This window comes from Nymphaea colorata, chromosome 2, assembly GCF_008831285.2.
Source record: "Nymphaea colorata isolate Beijing-Zhang1983 chromosome 2, ASM883128v2, whole genome shotgun sequence".
Taxonomy (NCBI): domain Eukaryota; kingdom Viridiplantae; phylum Streptophyta; class Magnoliopsida; order Nymphaeales; family Nymphaeaceae; genus Nymphaea; species Nymphaea colorata.
In genome coordinates, this window is record NC_045139.1 from 4,616,278 (window position 1) to 4,634,981 (window position 18,704).

The 18,704-nt window shown below is 37.1% G+C and overlaps 2 protein-coding genes across 3 annotated transcripts in view; both read right to left on the reverse strand.

Moving 5' to 3' along the window:
* Positions 1–17,536, reverse strand: part of LOC116247223 (protein DETOXIFICATION 12-like) — a 76,747-nt gene extending 59,211 nt beyond the window's left edge. The window contains exon 1 of one of the 2 annotated variants that reach the window (XM_050076053.1): positions 17,076–17,536. In XM_050076053.1, coding sequence (XP_049932010.1) covers positions 17,076–17,157 — 82 coding nt within the window. In that variant the 5' untranslated portion in view covers positions 17,158–17,536. The remainder of the gene's footprint in view (positions 1–17,075) is intronic. The other variant, XM_050076051.1, reaches the window with a different exon arrangement.
* LOC116247650 (protein DETOXIFICATION 12-like) lies at positions 7,290–17,010 on the reverse strand. Its single transcript, XM_031619884.2, has 7 exons — positions 16,864–17,010; positions 9,911–10,455; positions 9,703–9,789; positions 8,899–8,955; positions 8,545–8,783; positions 7,680–7,885; positions 7,290–7,505 (listed from the first exon to the last, which is right to left on the reverse strand). Exons 1-7 carry the CDS (start codon positions 17,008–17,010, stop codon positions 7,473–7,475), a joined length of 1,314 nt encoding a protein of 437 aa, XP_031475744.2. The 3' UTR covers positions 7,290–7,472.
* Positions 17,537–18,704: the final 1,168 nt, after the last annotated feature.

The following is an 18,704-nucleotide window of genomic DNA, read 5'->3' on the forward strand; positions in this document are numbered from 1 at the left end:
AGTCAATATGTTTCGACACATCAATATATTAATAACAATAATTAAATGTTAGTTTATTTTTTAACTTGTTTGTGAAGGTCAAGACGGGCTTATAGCCTTATATGGATCAACGATAACTAAAGTGTTCGTTTACTCTAAATATTCTTGGAAGACAAACTGAAATCACAAGATTGTTCTAAAGCAGCACAATCAATGTTTAATATTTACATCTTCTTTATGTTTACATTGAAATGACATCAAACATAGTTTTCTTCTGCTCTATGTCAAATATTTCCTCGCTACAGATGATATCGTACATCTTTGGTACAACTCCAATAAATGTTAACGGTAGATTCCTTCCAACCTAACAATTGCAACCCATGGTTTCATATTTCTCATGTTTGGATTTGACCTTGGATAATCATCATGGCATTAACTTTGACTGTTAAAATATCGATAAGAGGACGCAAGATTAAGAACAAGATCATGTTATATATATATATATATGTGTGTGTGTGTGTGTGTGTGTTGTGAAACCATCATATTCTTATTATAAGAAGTATGATACGATATTATGCATATTATTCCTAAATCTAATAATCAAAATGTTGAATATAGTAACCAGACATAGTGATCTTGAAATATGTTTATAATGAAAAAATAACACTTTTCATGGACAATATAGATGCGGCTCAGTCTTATTAACTTGTTACGACAAGTCGTGCCAACTCGGCTCAAACTTGCATGTGTATTCTCGACTTGTTTAATAAAGGAGTCGGGCAAACTCAAGTTATAAATGAGTTGAGTTCTAGTCACACAAGCTTGACTGGTTCAAGCTCGACTCAGGTCTTCCCTGATTGTTAATCTTGAGGGACATATTAATAATTTTGATAAATTTTTTAACAACTTTTTAGTGATTTTTTTATTTAAATATGTAAATCAAATGATACGTTTTAAACTAGTCGAGCTCAAATTCGTCTCGCTCGTTGTACATGGCTCCGGGCCACGGCTCTATAGCTTGGCTGACTTGTTGCATCTGAATATACGACACCTGTCACTATAAAATTGGCCGGTAACATGACCGGATGAGCGATACTTGTGGGGTCGATACGATACAACACAAACAATATTGAGTTTACATTCGCGTCTCGTTTTATATTTCTAATGAATCAATGATGTGACATATGAGCGCCTAGCATTTGCCAAATAACGTATGAGCGCCTAACTTTTTGGGGAAACTCAACTCCTCTTCGAAGAGAAGTATTAAAACGAACAGGGTATGTTATTAATAAATTCCATGTTCCTAACCACATGGAAATGACAGTTGCATTAAAAAAAAAAAAGGCTTTGGGGCGTTTAATGACATTCTCATCTACCCAGTTTATCTGACCACACTATTATTTATCTGTCCACACTAGCCCCAAAATTTTTATCTTTAGAATCTAGTCACAAAAACGTGTTTTTTTCAACAACAAAAAACGTGATAAATTAAATTACCATTTAAAACTTAAAAAAACATGTTTTTTTATTAAAAATGATTCACTTTTTTTATTTTTTTATTGCCAAATGTTTTTTTTTTCATTTTATTTATTTCAAATTTACTTATCTTTTGATGTTTGTGTTATTAGTTTCTCACTTATTTTATTTTCTTCTAATTTTTAGTTTTTTAATTTTTAAAAATTTACCATTTTTTTCTCATTTTTTTCAAGTTCACCGTATTATGCATGAGGAAAACCTCACCGTTTTAAAACTCTAAAATGTTATTTGTAGCTATGTTCTGTGCCCCTTAAAGAATAATAAATTTTAAATTATTGCCACTTAGCAAAAATGAAAAAAATAACTCCACAATTGGTGAAAATCAAATGCTTGGATGAGGTTTAAAGGCATGGTCCAAAACCCAATTTTTATGAATAACCTAATGAGGGTTAAGTTTTGGACGCCCTACTTCAAAACTAGGTTTTATCAAGACTGGCTATTCTTAAACCCCGCTTAAACCTATTTTGATGCAATACAAACACTTTAAAGACCTGGTTTTGGAATGTCATTCAAATGCGCTCAACTTAATTAAAAAAAAAAACTCGAGCCTGATTGGTAACCATGCAACGAGAAAACATTGCTGTCAACTACTTTTGGAACCAATGAAAGGCCAGTCAGATTAAAGTAGGCTGGAGCATCGGGCCATCCCGACATCCAAAAATCGAGCTCGGGCCCGGCTCGATACCCGACGGAGGTCGCAGGTTAGGAGTTGGGGGTGCATGCTGAGGATCCGGCCGATGTCATCGCGGCTGAGTCCCATACTCCGGAAGCAAGACTCAACGGTTCTGAGGCTGTCAATGGAAGCGGACCGGAGATTGGGGTTCTTCGCAATGGCCGCTGAGGAGTTAACCCATAGGCTCTCGAGCTAAAGGAGCTTGCGGCGAAAGAGGAGGCCAAAATCGGAAATGGGAGACGAAGAAGGGGAATTGGTGGACTTGAGCGGCACAACAGAATGAAGGTCAGTAGGGGATGGAGTAAACGACGAGTTGAGGAATATCAGGGCTTTGGAGGGAGGCCGGTACTTGCGAGGGAGGTCGGAGGAGGAAAGGGATCCCCATGACGTCGATGAAGTTCATGGTAGTGGTGTCTGGATTACGGAAAATGCCATGAGGAAGCTGGTGGTGCTCCCGCTCAATTTGGAGCTGGGAGCGTGTGAAGCGTCTTTGAATTGGGTGCTCCTGCAGTCGACGAGCTCCCTCACATTGGCGATTGGAGATGAATTGGGTGCTTCCGAGAAGAAATTGGAGAATGGTAACATTGATGTGCCTATCTTCAACGCTGAGAATTTGCAGAACAATATGAAAATTGGTTCTTTTTTGAATCCCTGCAATTCTTTGATGTCCTGTTTTTTTCCTTGAAGCGTGCATATTTTTTTAGAAAATTATACACAAAATTAACTGTGATGGACCTTAGCTTTAACAAACTTTCAGGACCCATTTTGAGTGACTTCTTCATGTCACTGTCCATGAGAAGCTTGGATCTGTCTAATAAAAGATTCACATGAACCATTCCTCTTCAAAGCTCAGATAATTGGGTGCTATATGCTTACTCACCTGATAGATTATCTGGTGACTTGTTTTTCCTAGACAGTTCATTCATTTTTATTGTTGATGAACTATCGAGAGATCCTGCAGAAGTTTTTGGCAGGAGCAGTCATTGAATTAAGCTAATACAACTTTAGTCTACTGTAGTTTTGGAAGATTCTCAGCGTTAAATTTAACAGTTATGAAAAATTCTCTTCATTTTTCTACCTTTTGCATCAAACAAGGTTAAATTTACCACGTTAAATTCTTCATGTGCATCAAACAGGGCCTCAGATTAGAAGAAGGAGAAATTTCATCCTGTAAATTTTTTCAAAAAAATTTACCATTGTAAATTTACCATGTTAAATTTCACCTGACAATTAAACGGGCCCTAAATGACAAACTAATCCAGAGAAGCTGAAAGTTTACCGTAAACTAAAAAGGCAACCAGTCCCATCTTACCGAAGTCGATCCTTCCAACGCACTACAAAGTTTGTCAGTGGTTGTAGAATAGCGACGTCGGAAACCTTTCCTCTGATTTCAAAAACAGTTTGGTATAAATTTTTTGGATCTGTTTACTGATAAGGTCAAAATTCAGTTTGGAAATTACAGTTGACCAATTATTGGTTTCATTTTATATTGTAGAGGACAACTGAAGGATTCATCCATCAATCCCAAAGATCACATCATTACCTCTCTTACTCTCTGCAATCACGTCAGAAGTTAGAACTAAACCAGAAATAAGATTTAGATGAAGCCACCAATCAAAAACACATCCAGACCTTGAAACAGCAAGGAAAATGACAATTTGGATCGATGATTGCAAAAATACAAAGTGGAGTTACATACCCAATAGATTGTATACCTAACAAGTATAAATGGTTTGGACTCCGGCAAAATTCCCTCAATCTCACTTATGGATCACAAATTTGTTGTCAAGGAAGCGCCCTATGGCCATGTGAGGGTGCAATATTCAACTGCAGCAACTTCAAGCAGCTTCATCAATGAAAGGTATGGGCTTGTCAAGTACTCTATCCCTTGCTTTTGTCAGCCTGCAAAATTGACAGGTAATATATGCTGCATTCTTAGCTATAGCTGTGAAAGATTGACGTGAAACATTCACATGATATTTCATGTGCTAAACAACCCTTTAGACACTTTTTGTAAAAAGAAGGTTTATAGTTGTTTCATGAACATGCTTCAAAGATTGAGTAAATTCATTGAACACTTGTGCTTCAATTCGTAATCGTAGGACATATTCAGTTACAAGTTGTTATTGGTCATAAGAACATTTTGTAAGTGTTTAATGAATCTACCTCAAATATTAGACCAGATTCAAGAAACACCACTTTTAGTGTTTTACAAATTTGTCTTAAAACAGTCACAATGTGTTCGTACTGCCAAACTACCCTCTAGGGGTCGGTAGGCAACCGTAACACTCATTGAATGTTTCATGAATATGCTTTAAAGATTGGTGTAGACTCGTGACATACTACAACTAGTACTTTATGAATATGTCACAATCTTGGAAATAGATTCATATGATACTCACAAATTATATGTTTCAATTTAAAAAATTTCAAGTTATACCCTTCCTTTTTCCAGCCATTTCTCTGTTGGTGGCAGACGGGAAATGGCTGCCAGACAGAGAATGGAACAGCCAAAAAGAAAGGTCAAATGCAGTAGAAAAGGTCGGAGAAATGAAGTGGGTCGATGTTGTCAGAAAGTGTTGGACAAGGTGCCCGTGAAACATTACTAGGGAGAGGGGACTGCATGTACATGGTTGAAAGAGGTATCAATGAATAATTAACAGCATACGAATTGAGCAAGTTGCTTCGGTGGTGCTGTTTGCTAAAATAGTAAGAATACAATTTAGCCGTAACGTTGAATACTAAAATAGTTGCCTAGGAAACCAAAGTTAAATTCAGGCTATTTTTTGACCATTTTCATTAAAGACACATGTTTTTTTAATAATTAAAAGGAAACCTCGAGGAAGTTGGTACATTGGCTTAGGTACGACTAGTTTTCAGTAAAAGAGGGGATCATTGATGTGCAAGTTGAAGCATAACAAAATAATTTTCATTAAAAACACAACCTTTGTTAAGAATTAAGAAAAAAAAACCCTGAAGAAGTTGGTACAATGGCTGAAGACGATCAGTTCTCGATAAAAAAGGAGATCATCGATGTGCAAGTTGAAGCATAACAAAAGAGGTACTATAACACACCAAAACAGGCTTGTAGAGATTTCAGCTCTTTGTTAATTGTTTCGAGTTGAGAGCGAGTTGGGTAGAATCATCCATTTACTGGGTCATGAGTCCAGGTTTGCTGAGCTAAATGATGGTAACACCATGATCATAATGAGATAGGAAATTTGAATGGTAACTGATGGAAAATGTGATGGAAAGAAAAAAAGGTTGCACCAAATGAAAGATGCCTAAGAATGATTAGGTAAAACTTATGCTCTTATCAACTGATAAAGACTACCAAGGTCTTGTCACAATGCAGAATTTGGCAAAGTGGAAGACAAAACAACTGGAGAAAAACAAGTTATCGGTTGAAATTAGCGAGAGATTAGCAGTCTCCGATCACCAATTGCACTTTTAGATTTGTCCCTTCCAAAGAGTGTGTAGTACTTGCAAAAGATATTTACACTTTTCTTGTCATAATATAAAGTTTAGGTAAATGAGTTCTTAGTGAGTGGGGCAGATGCACAACTCTGCTGAAGGCCAAAGCATCCGCCTTATCTCTTGTTTTCTTGGGATATAAGGTCTGCCTTCGGTGCTTTAGAGTGTCACCTTTATCAACGTGTTTTAACTTGTGCATCGATGATGCTTCTCTTTTTTGCAACACAGAGAATTGACATTCCAAAAAATTCAAAATAAAAGCTGGCCGCTACCAATCCAACCTTGTTTGTACATCAACTTGTCTGACCAACGACCTTCAGTATCATCAATGACAATTTGTGGTATGGATAATGGCATCAAGTTGTTTCGATTCAGTGACATATATCCAAGAATGCCATGTGTCCATATTTTCCTAACTTTCAAATTTTTTAAGAATGTTTTACTTTAACAAATTTTTAATATTTTTGTTTTGTCTTTTCAAAAGAAGATCACTTTCTGACTTTTATTGCCAATTGACGACCGAGTCAATTTTTTTTTTTTGGATAATGGGAACCAATAATTTCCATCCCTTAAATAGAAACAAGATCATCTGAAGAAATGGAGGTAAGATAGGAAATGAAAGTAGTGGTACAACATGATTATGTATCAGGTTAAACTGAAAATTTATACTCAAATGATTTAGGCATAGAAGAGAGTTATATCTTATACAGAACCCGATATTGTGAATGATATGAAAAATATTTCTTTGTTCATTTATGGTTGATGAAGACCCATTTCCTATATTTAGGTATAAATATATGGTTTTGATGTATAGCAATATAATTTGGAATTTCCTTTGAGAAATTGAATTGAATTTCAATTAGAATTTAGAAGGATTCACATGTGATTTTAAAAAAGAATTAACGAGTAATAAACCTGGATTTAGTGTATTTTAAATTTCATTTTCATGATTGGCAAGCATAAGGGTATGAAATTAATTGAACCCCAGAATACATATGGATAATAGTATAAAAGATGTTGACTGGTAACGCTTGAGACAGCCCAATAACTCAATATCTTTTGCTATACATTTAATAAAGGAAACCCAAGAAAAAGTTTAAAAAAAAAGTTATAAAAGCAGCTTGATAAAAGGGTCCCAACTTTTATAGCCTAGTAATTAAGCATTCATTTTTTTCTTATGATTCTCAAATCAATACCTCCAAATAAAAAACTTCTCTTTAAAGGCGTAACTTACACAATTACCCATCTTAAAACAAGAAACAAAAACTGTAAAAAACAAAAGCTATAAGAGAAAGAAAAAGGATTTTTAAAATCTGCCTAATGCCATGTGTGCCTACATGGGTTTTTATGAAGTTCATCACAAAAAAACCGTCGGGATAGGTAAATATAAATCTACATTATTTGATTAGGTCCAATGGTCTGATTAGGCATGGGACTCACTTTAACCAATGATGTAATAGTTGCATGTCTAAAGATCTCAGATCCATCTTGGAAAGAACACAAAATTTCAAATACCAATTCCGTAGTTTCGTTTGGAAGGGCTTAAGTAGAAGACAGGGTTGGATCTATGGATAGTCAATAAGGGAGGGTAGAAGATGCCAATGCTCCACATCATTCATCCAATATCAATCGGAATGATCACATCGCTATTTCTCTCTCGATGCCTGCAGACAATTTGCCAATCAGAATTGCTTATTACATCTTGTAGAACAAACAAAACTTGTATGGAATGTACCCAAGGTTTATGTGAGGGTGCAATATGCAATTATTACAGCCTCAAACAGTTTAGCAATTGTTAACTGTAGGCCTGTCATTCAATCACTCTATCCCTTGCTTTGTCAACCTGAAAAATTTAGCAGTAATAGTTAAACACTCTGGCCACAAAATAAGGCAGATATCAAGCTACGAAAGATTCCAACAACAGGGATTAAAAGCTACACTCTTGCAATCAGCTAACTAAAGAAATTCATGAATGATGCCATACAACATAATTGACTAACTGGTATAACTTACTGACCTGTTTCTGCCAATCGGTAAGTGCTGTAATAATAGAGAGAAGAATTGCTTGTGTTGTGGAACCACATAATACACCCAACCAGAGTCCAATTGCTCCAAAATGAAAATAGAAGCCTAAAATGGCTGAAATTGGTAGACCAAGCAGATAAAATGCTCCAAGATTGACATATGCCCCAAGATGCTGCCATCCGCATCCTCTCGCTACACCTGAATAGATGAAAAAGAGAACGGCATTTGGTGGCTAATAGTTTAAATTAGGTGCATCAGCCAAAATTACCACTTTTTATAGGTTGAAAAAGATGCCAAAACCTATAGCTTTAGAAGGTTTAAATATTTTTCTTCATTTATTTTATTGACAAATCTGTAGGCTTGCAAAGAGTTGAAAGTTTGAGTACTTCAATTGAATCCAGTTGTAGGATTCCTTTATACAATTGAAGCATGAATAACAAGTCCACTCTTGATGCGATAAAATCTTTAGTTCAGTATGTAACTGTTTTGATTCTTCCTTTCAGCGGAGTGCGCTTCTAGTTAAACCTAGGTAAGACTTTTAATGCATCAAACAGTACACGTCTTGCTTGACATTATCAACTTGATGCAATGACCTGAAAAAGGCACGTATTTTCATTCAAGATTTAGATCATGATCTGTTGTGTAGGGTTCCTCTCATGTAGATGCTAAAAGTTCTCCACAAGTAGCAGTCTTTAGGTTGATTCCTTAACCCCATGAATTAAGCAATTCATGAAGTGCATGTGTGACTGGAACTGGACTGTTCGTTCGTGCATGCCAAGTGTGTCTAATTATTTCCGAAGCATTCAATTAGAGCATTCTCTTTAGGAGTAAATCGTCGAATCATAAAATCATCTAACCTGAGAGCACTCCTTGGATTGCATCCATGCATGATGACAGGGAAACTAATGGCACCACCTTTACAACATACAGGCTGACTTCCTTCTCGCTGCTGTAAGCATATGCCAACAGATATCTGATGGCATACAGAGTTATACTCACAGTTAACATGTCTATGACAGCAAGCAATATAACAACAAAAAAAGCTGACCGAGCTTTTCTTGACGATCCAGCTCCTAATTCATTTGAAATGCGAGTGCTGGAATAAGAGCAAACATATGAACATTAAAACCAATAAAATTTGACAAAAAATCAATTTAAGGATTAAGCATATCTTAACTTCTTATATTAGTGATAGAGGGTGAGAAGTGCACCTTGCAGCAGCACCAAGGCCATATGGTATAGAATAAGCCACGTTCAGGGTGTAAACACTGTTTTGGAGCACAAACAGAAGTTATGTCAAAGAAATTTCTTGATCTTGAAAATGGAGACTAAAATAAGCCTCTGAAAGGAAGCAACTAAATTGTGGTCCCACTGATAAAATGGGGCATCTGTTATACACAGGAAAGGCATGTGACAATGCCATTTCTCATTCTATAATGTCAGGAAAAACAATAAATCAGACACAAATGTAATCTTCCTGATTTCTTTGATAAGAACATCCCTCTCAAACAAATCAAAGCACTCTTTGGTTAATTACTTAAAATAGGAAAAGTAAACTGATCGGTTTCATAGCAAAACCAATGCAGTACCTGATTCAACAAGAGCTATATGTGCTTTTTTAGCAGGCTTATGATTGGTTGAAGATGAGTTGGGTGAACTTAAGCATAAAATACATCTAAAGTGTAGAATTGGTGTACAAAAGAAGCAAGTGCGGGTGTTTCTTATTCAATCCACAGGGGATCTTCATAACACATGTTCAAGTCGCAGACATAATCCTTTAACTTTCAAGAGTGGAAATTTTATTAGCTTAAGAAACCACAGAGCTATACATTAATGAAAATCTGCAGCACAGTTTCTTTATACTTTATAGCAATAATTCATGTTACACATTGTACTCTAAAGAGAAGGATAAATGATGTAAGGCGCCTGAGGCTGTGATTATTAGTAATGATATTCAATCATGCACTTATGGATAAAATAGCTCATGGATGAAAGCCTGGGGAATGAAGCCATACCAAATTGAAAGAACTGAAGCTTGCACCTCAGGATCAGGTAAAAGTCCGGAAAGCAATATCAGCAGTTCAAATGTCCAGTATTCCAGACTGTATCGAAGCAAATGCCAGCCAATATAAAAAAATAGTAAAAAATGGAATGACATAAGACAGTTGATGAAGAAAACAAATAGAAAGAATGCACTGAGAATAATCCAATAAAAAATTTTACCAAATCATGACTGCAGATGGAAGTGCAAGACCAAGGAAGTGCTGTATCCCGGCAAAGGCCTCCGTTGTGAATGGAGCAATTGTTTTCTTACAGACAGATGAAACTTTGATATATAGTGCTAATATAACCAAGTTCATCCAATAGGAGAGACTGACAGAAATAGCTGCTCCAACGTGTCCTATCCTTAATTTAAAGATCAACAGCCAACAAGCAAGAACATGGAAGCAGAGAGTCACAACAGCACCAAACAGCAACGGCAATACTAAACTCTGTGACTGCAGAAACTTTACTAATGGTAGCAAAAGAGCAGCACCAAAAAGTCCTGGGATCAAGAAGACAGCATATTTGCCTGCTTCATGGGCAATATCATGGTCTTGCCCTATCAAAATGAGCAGTTTCTCCATGTAGAACCATAAAAGAGTTATTGGGATGCACACAAGCAGGAGGGTTACTATAGCCTTTTGTGTATATACTCCCACCTTTTGGTACTGTTCTGCGCCATATGCTTGACCACATAATGTCTCCAAGGCACTTGCCATTCCAAGCTGTTGATGCCAAATGATACCAACCAGTTAGAGCTACAAGCTTACAGCGTAGCAAGCTGCTTCCACATACTGTAACGAAGCCAATGCTAGAAGTATCATATGAAGCTAATTAAATGAAAATAGATATTTTTTACTTCGTTGATTCTTGACTTTTCTCATTGTTTTTAGCTTTGTTTTGATTGTCTTTGGTGCAGAACAGGACATGCATTTAGCAGAAACTATGGGCATATTGTTAAAACTCAAAGAGAAAAGAAGGAGAAAGTGACTCAAAGAAGAACAACGATTTTAACGTGGTTCAGCTTTATGCTTGCATCCATGATTCTGCAATTTCTTTCAATGAATTTGAGATATGCAGGTTCCACTATTTATTTACGTGAGATTATATTTGAGTAGATATGGTTGCCTACAGAATTGCTGATTTTCAGCATTTGATATGGCAAGCATATGTTTTCTTTCTTTATCATGTTCTTCACTAAATGTGTTAGGTATATCACATGCGATTTGATCGTGATTTTCATTTATCTTAACATAACCCCTCAAGCTAATCTCCATGGGAAGGAGATTGAGCTTGTCTCGAAGAAATGTGAACCGAGGTCCTGGTAGAGACTTGGTTAAAATGTCTGCAAGCTGTTCATTGGAAGGAATGAAACGAATTTGAATCTCTTTCCTTGCGACCTTCTCTCGGACGAAATGAAAATCAACTTCTATATGTTTTGTACGGGCATGAAATACAGGATCTACAAGATATGTAGCTCCCAAGTTATCACACCATATTTCTAGAGTGATTGAATTTGTCACGTGCAATTCTTGATGAATTTGTTGCAACTAACTGTTTTCAGCAACTACTTCTGCCATAACCTTATATTCAGCCTCTATACTAGACTTGGCCACTGTTCGTTGTTTGGATGAATTCCATGAGAAGATTGGCTCCAAGAAAGGTAAGGTACCCCCAGTGGATCGCCGGTCATCCGGGCAACCTGCCCAATTAGCATCAACATACCCAGCTAACTTAAAATCACTCTTAGTAATATGAAGACCAAGATTTAAAGTGCCTTTAAGATATCTCAAGATTCGTTTGACACAGATCCAATGCTCCTCAGTCGGATCATGCATAAATTGGCATGCTTTATTTACTGTAAAAAAAATGTTAGGCCTTGCAAAAGTGGCATATAACAGTCCTCCAACTATACTCCTATAAGTAGAGGGCTCTTTGAAAGCATGCCCACTATATTTAGATGGTGTAAAGTTAACTATTGCAGGAGTAACCGTTGGATTGACTTCTTCCATATCGGATCTGTGGAGTAATTCTTTAATATATTTGCACTGAGATAAAATTAAGCCTTTCACTCTTGTACCAATTTCAATGCCAAGAAAGTAGTGAATGGATCCAAGATCTTTAATAGAAAATTTGGAAGCAAATGCCTTTATAAGACTATGAATATGATAATTGGAGCTGCCTGTGATAATGATATCGTCAACATAAATAAGTACAAGTGTTGTTTGATTATTGCTATTAGCAATAAATAGAGAGGAATCTACATTGGAGTTATGAAAACCTAATTTTTCTAGATATATCCTCAATTTGTCATACCATGCTCTAGGAGCCTGTTTAAGACCATATAACGGTTTCTGTAGTTTGCATACATAATGTGGTATGCGTTTATCTTCAAATCCTGAAGGGTATTATCATATAGACATCCTCCTGTAGTGCTCCATGAAGAAATGTGTTGTTGACGTCAAGTTGTTGAATAGTCCACCCATGACTTACGGCAATAGAGAAGACTAGACGAATAGTGGTAGGCTTGACAACATGACTATATGTCTCAAAATAATCTACCCCTTCCTGTTGACTATAGTCCTTGGCAACCAATCTTGCCATGTGTCGAGCAATAGATCCATCAGCATTGCATTTGAGTTTGTAAATCCATTGACACCCAATAATATTTTTTGTTGATCGGTGGTGGAACCAAATTCCAAGTTTGGTTTCGTTCAAGTGCTGACTGACATATCCTCATTCATGGCATTCATCCATTTGGCATTGTTTTGAGCTTGCTGAAGGGTGTGAGGTTCCTCATCTTCTTGACTTGTTCCGAGATGGGTGGATAGAAAAGAGAAAGGAACTTTAGGGCATCTTGTGTCATCTTGCGATCTGATCACCATGTGATGGGTGTGTTGAGGCATGTGATTTGTGATTTCTGCATAATTGGATGTCGCATGTAAATCTTGTTGAGGGATCAATTGGTCATCTTGTTTATGTTGAGACCCAGGAAGAGTGTTGTGAAGAGGATTTGGCAGCTTAATAATTTCATTGTCTGACATGCTTGTTGAAGGCAGTTTTTCTTCTAGAAGCCATTTAGCTATATCTTGAGCACAAAAATTCTTCTTTGGGAATAAAAAATGATTTTCATCAAAAACCACATGACGAGAGATGATGGTTTTTCTAAGAATTGGATCGCAACAGAGATAGCCTTCATAACAAATTTCATATCCAATGAAAACACATGCCTTGGATTTAGGAGCAAGCTTATTTGATCTATAAGGCTCTAAGGCAGGATAGCATGTACATCCAAACACACAGAGATGTTTTAAATCCGGTTTGTGTTTCAATAGCATTTCATACGAAGACTTCTTTTCAAGATGGAAGACGATTGATAATGTATACTGCAGTTTTGAATACATCATACCATAAGAAATCCTTTAGCGAAGCATGAGAAATCATTGTAAGACCAATTTCAACCACATGTCGATGTTTACGTTCGACGACGTTGTTCTACTGATGGGTATGTGGGCATGATATTCTTCTTATAATTCCATGATCATTAAGAAATTGAGAGAACTCATGACTCATAAACTCACCCCCACCGTCGCTCTGAAAAATTTTTATTTTCTGACCAAGCTGATTTTCAACAATGTTTTTGAAGTTTTTGAAGCAATGAAAGGTGTCTGATTTCTTGGTGAGAGGAAAGATCCATGAAAATTTAGAGTAATCATCAACAAGCAACAAATAATACCAATATCCTTCTCTAGAGACTCAAGGAGCTGGTCCCCACAGATCCGCATGCACAATTTCAAGAGGTAAACTAGCGACTTTATTGGAACTTGCAAATGGTAAGCAATGCATTTTTCAACCACACTAGAACAAAAATTAGCATATTGAAAATGTTTAAACAGAGAAGATGTGTGATTCAAAAGGTTCAATATTCTAGAGCTAGGATGAGTAAGGCGACAATGCCAAACTGTGGCATCTTTATTCCTTGCTAAAGTAGACAATGCTTGATATGTTGAGGATTTTTCTCGTGTCTGCTACACACCAGCCCGTTTCCCACTATGAGAGTCCAACGAAGAGGTCCAGACGTAAAGTCCATGCTTATTCAGTCCCTGATGAAGTGTGTGTTTGGTCTACATATCTTGAACCAAGAACTTATGAGGATAATATTCAAAGAAGCAGTGATTGTCTCTAGTCAATTTTGCTACAGATAGCAGACTTTTAGCAATTCCAAGAACATAGAGAACATGAGGTAAATTAAATTTTGTTCCATTAGTAGAGGTAGAGACATTACCAATATTTGAGATATGAACATTAGATCCATTTGCGACCATCACACCATTTGTACCCATATAATCTGATTTATTTGAGAGGATGTCATCTTGAGCAGTCATATATGAGAAGCGCCTGTATCCGGGTACCATGCCATATCCGTAGGTTGTTGTCCCAAGGCAATAGCGGCAAACACCTTAGGAATATCATAACATTGACGAGCTGTATGGTTTTTCCTGCCACAGAATTGACATACTACAGGCCGATTCATCGAGTTAGAGTTCTTAAACCCACAGTTACCTTGATTTTGATAAGAACCTTTTGGCTGATTTCCATTATATTTGAGAATATTGCTGTGGATATGTTGTCTGCCCCTACCTCGTCCTCTATGGAAACGACTATGCCCACGTCCTCGCTGGCTAAAGAAGGCCACTGAATTTTCAACTTGTTGAAAGGAATGACGATTCATATTTTGAAGTCGTTTCTCATGGTTTAACAAGAGATCATATATCTCAGCAAATATAGGCAGATTCTTCATGGTAGTGATCGAAGTTATGAAACATTCACATTCAGTGGATAACCCATTAAGAGTATGGTGTACAATAGTATCATCAGAAATAATTTCATTTGCAGCACATAATGCATCAACAAGAAATTTGAATTTATTCAAGTATTCGATCATAGGGAGATCTCCCTTTCGCACGTCTTGAAGATCTCGTTTTAGTTGTAAAATCCGCATATTGGATTGTGATGCATAAGATTTTTCCAATTGAATCCATGCATCTTTAGATGTGGGGGATCTAATGATTTGACCCAAAACAAATTTATCTCTTGTAGCCTTGATCCAGCTCAAGGCTAACTAATCTGCTTGCTTCCAAATAATAAACTCAGGACTAACAACTCTGTTTGCTCCTTGGCCAATAAATTGATTTGGAGCAGGACAAGAACCATCCACAAATTTAATCAGATCTTAACTAAACATGACAGATTCTATTTGTGATCTCATAGCAAATAGTTGGAACTATTTAACTTTACCGAAACAAGACACGATGGATTTGATGCTGCCATGAATATGAAAATACAGAACTCCAAACCGATTTTCATTTTCCTTGATTCGTCGTCAAAATAGAGGTCTGGTGGAAACAGAATGGCGGCACTTTGAAAGTGCCGTGCCAAAGTGCCGTAACTGAAAAGTGGCGGCACTTCAAAAATCTACAGATTCCTCCAAAGATCTCAAGTGTGAGAATGCTCCTCAGACACTTAGGAATCCGATGGACTCCTGCTGGACAACAGAAATCTCCAGAGAAAACAGCACCTGAGGATTTTGTTGTCGTGAAACCACGCCCAAATCTGGTAGTAACAGGGCAGACGTCCAGAAAAGAGGCGATTCCAGCCGGTCTCCTTCGTAGCTCTCTGTTTTCCTGGCTTCCTCACCTTTTCAACCTGACAGAGAAACCACTCTTGTGGAAAACAGAATCCGAATGAACAGAGTAGCAAAATCTATTGTCACAGGTTACAGTGGGGAACAGAAGACCAGACGCACTGTAAGGAACAGTAACAGACAGCTGACTTTGGCTAACGATTCACAGCAAACACTTGTGCTCTATACCATGTTAAAACTCAAAGAGAAAGAAGGAGAAAGTGACTCAAAGAAGAACAACAATTTTAATGTGGTTCAACATTATGCTTACATCCACGATTCTGCAATTTCTCTCAATGAATTTGAGAGATGCAGGTTCCACTATTTATTTACGTGGGATTACATTTGGGTAGATATGGTTGCTTACAGAATTGCTGATTTTCAGCATTTGATATGCCAAACATATCTTTTCTTTCTTTATCCTGTTCTTCACAAATTTTGTCAGGTATATCACGAGAGATTTGATCGTGATTTTCATTTATCTTAACACATATGACCATTTCTTTGAAGTTTCTAATATGAATTTCACAATGGAAATGTCAACAGTGATTATGTGCCTATGATACAGGACTTTGCCAATCATTCCGTTCCAAAGATCAGAAAATGAATTGGACGTCTAAATTCAATGATTTATCATATACCTAAGCCATCTGGAGTGCAAGGAGCTGCCGTATGCTGTAATTTGTTTATTTTCTAGAGCACCACTCCTACAGAAAACCATTTTGACACAGTCAGAAGATGAGCAGATCAGGTAATCTGCCAAATCATTTCCACAAGGAGACTAACGATCTCCCCCATCCATTTCTCTAGGTCGCATTAACTAACTACTTGTGTTAGGCCTCATTATAATCATTAAAAATGGTTCCACGAAACAAAACTGATCTAAGGAAGTAAGATCCTTTTTCAAAAAAGTTTTCGCAAATGATCTTAGCCTCTGTCACTGTCAGGCCGTCACCATTATCCTTGATACAGTGTGGATAGATTGAGTCAGCATCTGACACCAGTACGATAGCAGAGCACATTCAGACTTGATGAATCTGAACTCGTAAAGCAGATGAAATCCAACAAGCAACATGATTTCGGCAAAAGTCGGGATTTTGCCTTTGGAATCTTGTAACGCTTGCTTAATGTCTAGCTATTTCAGGCTATTGATCCGCGTTGGTAGAGTTCTATTTTCACGGAATCAGTATCTGACCTGCAAACCCACTTAGATGAACTCAGTAAGGTTATACTGAATCCAAAATCTTAACAGTCAAGCATGAAACGGAAGGACTACACCATGGTCACTGTTTTCTGTAATTGAGCCACCAAAGGGAGTCTTGAAAAAAGGTAGTACTAAAAAAACCAAATAGATGACAAATCACCACAGTGGTGTTCTGGAATCTTTCTAAAGAGTCAGGAGCAAATATTCTAATTAAATAATCTACAAGCGGTTCTTGTGGCTTCTTACAAGGACAATGTAGCCGGTGACATTGCAGAGGGAGGAGGAGATGGAGGCGCTAGAGAGATAGAGGCTTCCGAGGTGGCCGACCATCATAAGGGAGACGGCCTGCAGCAGGAACTGGACCATGGTGACGAGCGCCAGGGGAAGCGCCATTACAACTTGCCTTCTCAACTCCTCTACCACCAATCCCCAGCACAGCCAGTCATCAGCAGTTGCACCTCTCCCTCCCACCCTTGATATTTCTGCCTCGGACGCCCCCTTCACCAACAAGCTCTCTCCCATTGAAACATGTTCTTCCATCGCTCCCCAACTGCACAAATTCTCTCGCTCTCGTTAGGAGGAGGAAAGTAACATGTGGTAGTACTCTTTCTCACTGTACCTCTCTACAAACTATATAGGACGAGAGAGGAAGATGTGGATGACAACCGTGACCACCGTATCTTACTTGATGAGAAACGAAAGGGCAAAGAGACCACTGTGGAAAGAGGTCGAACGCTAGTTGACAAACAGTAGCAATAGTAGAATGCAAGGCATTTAGAAGATAACTGGTGCAAAGGAAGACGAGACGGGGACCCGGGCCCCTCCATTTCCACCAGGCAGCTGCCTTGGTGTTGATGCCGAAACAGAGTTTGGAAAGGCGGCCTCGGCCGTGCATCACTCTCATTCTCTCGATTTCTTCTTTTCAATTGCACACATCCCCATCTTCATTTTGAGTGGCCATTGCTAACACCCCAAATCAGTGCGATTCCTGAAAGATACTTCAGAAGCATATGAATAAGGTGTTTTACCGTCCTTAATCAAGAAAGTCGTTTGTTAAAAGTTTGAGTTACGTTTTAGATGGTAAGGTCCTTTATTTTTGTAGGTATTTGAGTTCAATTTTTTAAATGCATTCAAGTTACCATAGGATCTATAATTTTCACTTAAACAAAAGAAATCAAAACTTAAGCACATTGTCACCAAAACTCGAGAGTATTTCTATTGCACCTAAAATGTTGGCAGATGTCATTTGGTTTGAAGAGAAACATTATTATTTGAGATTCATACTTGCGTTGGTGCCTGGTGTGATGTCAAATATATTGGTTCCACCTTTTGACATAAGGAAGTGGGATGCTAATAAGGCTAAATCTACTGATATCAGTCAATATGGTTCGATACATCAATATACTAATAAAAATAATTAAATGTTAGTTTATTTTTTAACTTGTTTGGAAGGTCAAGACGAGCTTATAGCCTTATATGGATCAACGATAACTAAGGTGTTCGTTTACTCTAAATATTATTTGAAAACAAAATGAAATCACAAGATTGTTCTAAAGCAGCACAATCAACTTTTAATACTTACATCTTTATTTTTACATTGAAATGACATCAAACATAGTTTACTTTTTCATCTGCTCTATATTAAATGTTTCCTATGTACTACTTTTTCATCTGCTCTATATTGAATGTTTCCTATGTACTACTTTTTCATCTGCTTTATATTAAATGTTTCCTCGCTACTGATGATATCGTACATCTTTGGTACAAGTCCAATAAACGTGAACGCTGTATCCCTTCCAACCTAACAACTGGAACCCATGTTTTCATAATTCTCATGTTTGGATTTGACCTTGGAGAATCATTCAAGGCTTTTCAATCATGGCATTACCTTTGACTGTTAAAATATCGATAGGAGGACGCAAGATTAAGAAGAAAATCATGTTTGTAATATATATATATATATATATATATATATATATATTGCGAAACCACCATATTCTTATTATAAGAAATATGATATTATTCCTAAATCTAATAATCAAAATGTTGAAGATAATAATCAGACACAGTGATCTTGAAATGTTTAT